Source organism: Heteronotia binoei, chromosome 8 (genome assembly GCF_032191835.1).
Source record: "Heteronotia binoei isolate CCM8104 ecotype False Entrance Well chromosome 8, APGP_CSIRO_Hbin_v1, whole genome shotgun sequence".
Classification (NCBI taxonomy): Eukaryota; Metazoa; Chordata; class Lepidosauria; order Squamata; family Gekkonidae; genus Heteronotia; species Heteronotia binoei.
Window position 1 is genome coordinate 126,738,356 of NC_083230.1, and position 7,719 is coordinate 126,746,074.

The 7,719-nt window shown below is 46.9% G+C and overlaps 1 protein-coding gene across 1 annotated transcript in view; it reads left to right on the forward strand.

The window, feature by feature from the left end:
• The window catches only part of UBE2H (ubiquitin conjugating enzyme E2 H), a 97,448-nt gene extending 90,220 nt beyond the window's left edge, over nucleotides 1-7,228 (forward strand). Inside the window, exons 4-7 of the mRNA XM_060246033.1 lie at nucleotides 274-313; nucleotides 4,015-4,067; nucleotides 4,997-5,125; nucleotides 6,926-7,228. Of these exons, the coding sequence (XP_060102016.1) occupies nucleotides 274-313; nucleotides 4,015-4,067; nucleotides 4,997-5,125; nucleotides 6,926-7,050 (347 nt within the window). The 3' untranslated portion in view covers nucleotides 7,051-7,228. The remainder of the gene's footprint in view (nucleotides 1-273; nucleotides 314-4,014; nucleotides 4,068-4,996; nucleotides 5,126-6,925) is intronic.
• Nucleotides 7,229-7,719: the final 491 nt, after the last annotated feature.

Below are 7,719 nucleotides of genomic sequence, written 5' to 3' on the forward strand. Positions count from 1 at the left end.
TCCCCGTAGGGCTAAGGGCGGAGTACAACATATGATAAAACAATAAAATACAATTAAAACATTTTATCTAGTTATTTTATTTCTTTTTAATTATTTGTTTATTTTATCAGATTTATATCCCTCCCCTAACGGGGTCAGGGCATCCGTTTAATTATTTAATGTAATGTAATGTAATTATTTTACTTCGATTTCTCCTTGTGACATTTATGCACGTTTATGAATAACAGTGGATGCCTGACTGTCGTTAACGCCCATCTTTCCCCTTTCTCACAGGATTCATGAATAAAATTTTCCATCCTAACATCGATGAAGCGTAAGTAATACGAAGGATGTTAACGTTGAACATTTTGTATTTGGGGTGGGGTAGTTTACGAGCGTGGTACCGAAAATCGGTGTTCGGAGATGTCTGGAGATACGAAAGGGGGGTGGGTTTAGGAATGGAGTTCTGGCTGCATTTGATATTTTCATGCATTCACGAGGCAGCCAAAGATGAGGAATCCCTCTGCTGAAAAGAGGGCATAAGCCTCCTGCCAGAAACAAGCCCCTTCCCTCATTGTCCTGCTGCTGAGAAACCCCTGATTCCTGGGAAGGGGAGGGCATATTGTCAGGGATGAGGCAGGGTTTACATTTGTACACCTCAGCACTTTTGTACGTTCAGAAACCCAAACAACCTGCAGCTTTCAGAAGGCTAATACATACAAATGAATTAGCTTGGAGAAACGTCGACTGCGGGGTGACATGATAGAGGTTTACAAGATAATGCATGGGATGGAGAAAGTAGAGAAAGAAGTACTTTTCTCCCTTTCTCACAATACAAGAACTCGTGGGCATTCAATGGAATTGCTGAGCAGTCGGGTTAAAACGGATAGAAGGAAGTCCTTCTTCACCCAAAGGGTGATTAACATGTGGAATTCACTGCCACAGGAGGTGGTGGCAGCTACAAGCATAGCCAGCTTTAAGAGGGGATTGGATAAAAATATGGAGCAGAGGTCCATCAGTGGCTATTAGCCACAGTATATATATATATATATATATGTGTGTGTGTGTGTGTGTGTGTGTATATATATATATATATATATATATATATATATACACACACACACATATGTTGACCACTGTGTGACACAGAGTGTTGGACTGGATGGGCCATTGACCTGATCCAACATGGCTTCTCTTATGTTCCTAAGTGACACAGAGTCTTGGACTGGATGGGCCACTGGCCTGATCCAACATGGCTTCTCTTATGTTCTTAAGTGACACAGAGTCTTGGACTGGATGGGCCACTGGCCTGATCCAACATGGCTTCTCTTATGTTCCTAAGTGACACAGAGTCTTGGACTGGATGGGCCACTGGCCTGATCTAACAGGGCTTCTCTTATGTTCTTCTGTGACACAGAGTGTTGGACTGGAGGGGCCACTGGCCTGCTCCAACATGGCTTCTTTTATGTTCTTACATGACACAGAGTGTTGGACTGGATGGGCCACTGGCCTGATCCAACATGGCTTTTCTTATGTGACACAGAGTGTTGGACTGGAGGGGCCATTGGCCTGATCCAACATGGCTTCTCTTATGTTCTTATAATTTTCAGGACTATACAGATAAACTTTATTAGACACCAAGCTTCTCCTTTAGACAGAAGGCTTAAAATAAGATAACATTAGTGCATTTCAGAATACAGTTCTAGGTTTACGTTTTTTAAAATTTATTCCCCGCCGAAGCAGGCTCAGTTCTATAGTCAAGCATAGCCTACAGTTCTATAGTCAAGCATAGTTCTACAGTCAAGCAAAATACCTGCTAAAGCATTAACTCTATGAAAACCTAAGTCCCATTCTATGTTAGAGTCCCATTCTGTGTTAGAGGAGAAATTAACAAGTGTTGTTAATTTCATGGCATGACCAGCATAGAGACCCCCGGTCTCTAGTGTAGATCAGCAACTTCTGCTCAAAATCCCAGGGTTTATAAAGCATTTCCCCCTGGAAACTGGTATCACAATCTGTATCTTATCTGATAATATGTGTCATCTACTTTCCAGAACCACCAGCTATATCAACAGCTAGTCTCTCACATCCGCCAACGAACCAGTTATCTATATTCTATCACAGTGGTCCCCAACCTTTTCGGCCCCAGGGACCGGCCCCAAGGCCGGCAGGGTGGCACCTCGAAGCCTCACCACCCCCCCCCTTGCACCACCTCCTCCTTTCTCCATTTTTACAATATTAAGGCTGGGGAAGGGGCCTTGAAGCGCCTTCTGGGCCCTGTAAAGGCCGACCCGCCTCCCCCGCCATCACCTGATCGGTGAGGAAACCACGGCAGCAGCAGCCGCTGAAAAAGCCACGCTGCAGCGGTTTCGTGCGGTTTCCCCACCGATCAGGCCTTTACAGAGCCCAGAAGGCGCTTCACGGTCCCTTCTCCAGCCTTAATATTATGGAGGCAGCCCAGTTAAGGACAGGTCGCAGCCCGGGGGGGTTGAGGACCCCTGCTCTTTCCGGTTCCTCTCATACCTCTTAACCTCAACAAATATGCTGCCAAATCAATCTTTATAAGGCTAAGATTGACCTCTGATAGCTCTTACCTTCCACCTGGTTTCTACTGACCTGCATTTCTAGCAGCTCTCAGCCTAAGCAAAATGAATACTTGATAGTGTTGGGTAGCTTGCACTCCTTGTGGTCAATTTCGTAAGAGAACCAGCCCCAATAGAAATTCTGCCACGAGGGAAACTTCCTTCGACACACCTGAAAACGCCTCCCTGCCGCCTCCTGCGGCCCATAATGAGCAGGGCAGCCATTTTAAGAAGAACAGCCATCAGCCATGTTTGTTCTTATGGTCTGACAGCCTAAAATCGTATGTAATCTACCCAAATTGGAACGTCAGAACCTTCTACTTACAACAAGTGGAGCAGTACTAGCCTCATAGCAGACATTAAGATTCGAACTGGGGACTTTTGCGCTCTCGCTGTTAGCCACTGTATCGCTCTTGCCGCAGGAGGTGGTGGCAGCTACGTGCATAGAAAGCTTCAAGAGGGGGTTGAAGAAACGTCTGGAGCAGTGGTCCATCAGTGGCTCTTAGCTGCAGCGTATTGATGGAGCTTTCTGTCTGGGGCAGGGATGCTCTGTATTCTTGGTGCTGGGGGGGTGGGGCACAGTGGGAGGGCTTCTAGTGTCCTGGCCTCATTGATGGACCTCCTGATGGCACCTGGGTTTTTTGGCCACTGTGTGAGACAGAGTGTCGGACTGGATGGGTCACTGGCCCTGGTCCAACATGGCTTCTCTTATGCCAGGGGTGGGGAACCTCTGTCTCGAGGGCCGTATATGGCCCTCGAGGTCACTTGGTGTGGCCCTCAGGGGCTGCTGGACTGAACCGAGCCATGCAGCAGCCTCCCTAGGGCCTGGCTGGCCAGCAAGGATCGTGAGGCCCAGCTGCGCTGTGTAGCAGCCTCCCCAGGGCCAGGCAGGGATCACAGGGCCCAGTTGTACTGTGCGGCAGCCTCCCTGGGGCCTGGCTGGCTGGCCAGAATCGCTGCAGGGCCTGGAAAAGTTACTGCCACAGTTCAGTTTGCACTTGATTATCCCAGAGGGTGTGGCCTAATATGCTAATGAGCGTGTGACCTAATATGCTAATATTAGGGGATGTGGTCTAATATGCTACTGAGTTCCTGCTGGGCTTTTTCTACAAAAACACCCAGGACCTATGCCTTTGCCTAGGGCGGCGGGCCGGGTGTGTGTGTGCGTAGCAGATTAGGGCCCCCCCCCCACGTGACTTCAAATAGAAAAAACAATTATTTGCATTAATTTTGCTGACCTGAATCATTCTCCCTCGGCGGAGCACTGTTTTTTAAGTTGATAGTTTTTTAAGGCCTGCGAATGATGTTATAAATATCCATACGGCCCTTGGCAGAAAAAAGGTTCCCCGCCCCTGTCTTATGCTCTTACGTTCAGCACCACTTAATTGTAAACTGAAAGCATCCTTTTCTCTGTGTTTGTGTTTTGTTTTGTTTTTTGTCTTCCCTCCACTAGGTCAGGAACGGTATGTCTAGATGTAATTAACCAGACTTGGACAGCCCTCTATGGTGAGTTCAGTACGTCATGGCTTGAGTGCCTTGGGGGCGGTTATGGGGGCAGGGAGGGTGTGTGTGTATAAATGTTATATAATAAATAAGCAAATAAGTCTGCTTACCCCATAGGTCTTGAACAGTGTGTGAGAGAGAGAGCACTGCATTCAGGGACACAAAATCTATTCTCCCTCCCTGGACCAAAAGAGACTACGCTATGCTTTACACGGGCTAGGGCCTTCTCGGTGGCAGCACCAGAAATGTGGAGGCCATAAGGGCCATAAGTGGAGGAGTGGGGAATCAAATCTGGTTCTCCCAGATAAGAGAGCTCTGGCTGACCCAAGGCCATTCCAGCAGCTGCAAGTGGAGGAGTGGGGAATCCAACCCGGTTCTCCCAGATAAGAGAGCTCTGGCTGACCCAATGCCACTCCAGCAACTGCAAGTGGAGGAGTGGGGAATCCAACCTGGTTCTCCCAGATAAGAGAGCTCTGGCTGACCCGAGGCCATTCCAGCAGCTGCAAGTGGAGGAGTGGGGAATCCAACCCGGTTCTGCCAGATAGGAGAGCTCTGGCTGACCCGAGGCCATTCCAGCAGCTGCAAGTGGAGAAGTGGGGAATCAAACCCAGTTATCCCAGATAAGAGAGCTCTGGCTGACCCAAGGCCATGCCAGCAGGTGCAAGTGGAGGAGTGGGGAATCAAATCCAGTTCTCCCAGATAAGAGTCCACGCACTTCACTACTACACCAAACTGTATTAAGATAATAGGTGCGATAGCAATCCTAAAATAGTAGCATATTTAATGATGGTGGATAGCTGCAAATCCATTCCGTATCTAATTTCATCTTCAAGTATTACATCCAGATGTCCCATAAGAATAATAGGAATCAGGCCTGTGCTTCAACATTTCCCACCTGTGTGTTCTTTTTTTCTTTGTTGGTTTCTTCCCAGATCTCACCAATATATTTGAGTCGTTCCTGCCCCAGTTGTTGGCCTATCCCAACCCCATAGACCCCCTTAATGGTGACGCGGCAGCCATGTACCTTCACCGACCAGAAGAATACAAACAGAAAATTAAAGGTGAGGTCCTTTTCCTTCTGCGGCAGGAGCTGTTTGAGTCCTCCAGTTCGCTTTTCTCAACTAGGGCAAAAGCTTGCTTAAGGGAAGGTAAAGGTGGGCTCCAGGAAGGCCCACCTGGAGCTGAAGACCCATGGAGCGTTGGTGCTGTCGTTATGGTTACTAGCATCCGTTGGGGGACACATTCCCAGATATAGGAGAGGGTTTCTTGTTTGTGGTGGTGGAAGGTGTCCCCAAGTTGCAGTAAGCTTTCAGTAGCCCCATAGGGCAGGGGTGTCGAACATGCAGCCCGGGGGCCGAATTAAGCCCCTGAGGAACCGGCTGTCATCTGCTTCCTTCTCCCTCTCTCTTGCTTCCTTCTGCATCACACCTTGCTTCGCCAGGCTTGCTCAATCGCACAGCAGAGCTACAGAGCAAAAGCTCCGTTTTCTCCATTGGCTGAGGCTCCTCCCTTGGGGAGAAAGGGGAGGAGGGAGAGCTTGCTTTGCCAGGCTCTCTCAATCGCACAGCAGAGCTCCTGAGCCAAGCCTCTCTTCCTTCTATTGACTGAGGCTCCTCCCCCTCCTAGTCCCCTGGGAAAGAGCCAGAGCTTCCTTTGCCCAGTTCCCTGGATCCCATGGGACAGATACAAAGAAAGCAACTTTAAGAGTAACGAGTGCTAATGTTTTAAGCATGTTTTAATTTTTAAAAAAAAAACACGTTGTATTTGTGTCCTTTATAAAGTTTATATCTCTGCTACCTAATCTTAAATAGGCACACACATGGGCCAGCCTGACATGGCTCAGTCCAGCAACGACTCATTTGTGTCAGATCCGGCCCTCATAACAAATGAGACACCCTCGGCCTAGAGTATCCCTGACAAGTGTTTGTCCAAAGTAGGAGTCAACTGGCACCTATAAGACCAACAAAGTTTTATTCAAAACGTAAGCTTTCGTGCACTCCCAAGCACACTTCTTTGGACGAGGAATCAGATATAGTGAACAGTGCCGTATATAGCTGGTAGGCAGTGGTTTAGCATGCAAAATGGTACAAATTTAAAATCCAATGACAGAGTAGTAAAATTAACAATTTGAGCCAACCTTTGATCTGGGTAGCATGAGCGTGGGAAACCAATAAAACAGTAACATGTCAAAATGAGGGAAGGTCCGCTCATCAATCTATTGTTTCTATTGGACACTTTCCCTATGAAGAAAGGATAAAACGCTTGGGGCTCTTTAGTTTGGAGAAACGTCAACTGCGGGGTGACATGATAGAGGTTTACAAGATTATTCATGGGATGGAGAAGGTAGAGAAAGAAGTACTTTTCTCCCTTTCTCACAATACAAGAACTCGTGGGCATTCAATGAAATTGCTGAGCAGTCAGGTTAAAACGGATAAAAGGAAGTACTTTTTCACTCAAAGGGTGATTAACATGTGGAATTCACTGCCACAGGAGGTGGCGGCGGCTACAAGCATAGCCAGCTTCAAGAGGGGATTGGATAAAATAAGGAGCAGAGATCCGTCAGTGGCTATTAGCCACAGTGAGTGTGTGTGTGTGTGTATATATATATATAATTTACCTTTTAACATGTCACATACATACGATATAGTTTGCCATTAGAAGAAAAAATACATTAAAATATAGCGGAAGATGGGTTTAGTACATGAATTCCAGCCATTGCTTGAATTCCCCCAGCTCGCCACCTCCCCGATTGATTTCACCGCTGAACCACTCTTTACTTTTGCCCAGTTGGCGCCCATCCCTTCGAGCAGCTGCAAAGACGCCCCCTAATCATACAACCCTTCTCTTTTTGTCCTTTCCAGAATACATTCAGAAATATGCAACAGAGGAAGCACTCAAAGAGCAGGAAGAAGGAACCGGGGACAGCTCTTCGGAGAGTTCCATGTCTGACTTTTCAGAAGATGAGGCCCAGGATATGGAATTGTAGTAAACGAGGTGCCCTGCTTTTCAGAGAGACTCTTGACTTCCTTTAACCGTGCGCTGAGAAGCAGACAATAATATTCATATTTAAACAAAAGCAATTTTTTATTACTAAACAAGGTTTTTATGAATAATAGCATTGAGATATATATATACATATATATATATCACCCTTTAGATCTTGATTTCTTGGTCATTTCTCAGAACCCGACAAAGTGCATTGTAGCGCATCCTCCCACATTCCACTTCGGTAGCCGTTAACGCAACCCAGACCGCATGCGCACGCCTCCTGCTCTCACAGATGTTTCCATTTCGAGCTTAAATCGACTCGCGGGCGACCGAACTCGTCAGCCTAAAACAGCTACTTTGCTAGGGAAGGTCTTGATGTGTCCCCTTTTGCCTTTTCTTTTTAATAATGTTAAAAATTAAGGGTTCCAAAGACGGCAAACGCCCCAGGATGCAAAAATGGAACGGCACTTTCAGAACGGAGAGAGAAAGGAAATCGGGGGAACGTATTCTAGAGAGATTAGGCAGTGAAATCAAAGATGCTCTTTCAGATCAACGGGGCTTCTCGTACTTCGAATGGAGTTGCATTTTTAAAAAAAACAACGAAACCCGACCGCCTGAAAGCCTGAAGTTGTCCGAAGAATCGTTTTTACAAACCAGCTTGGATTTT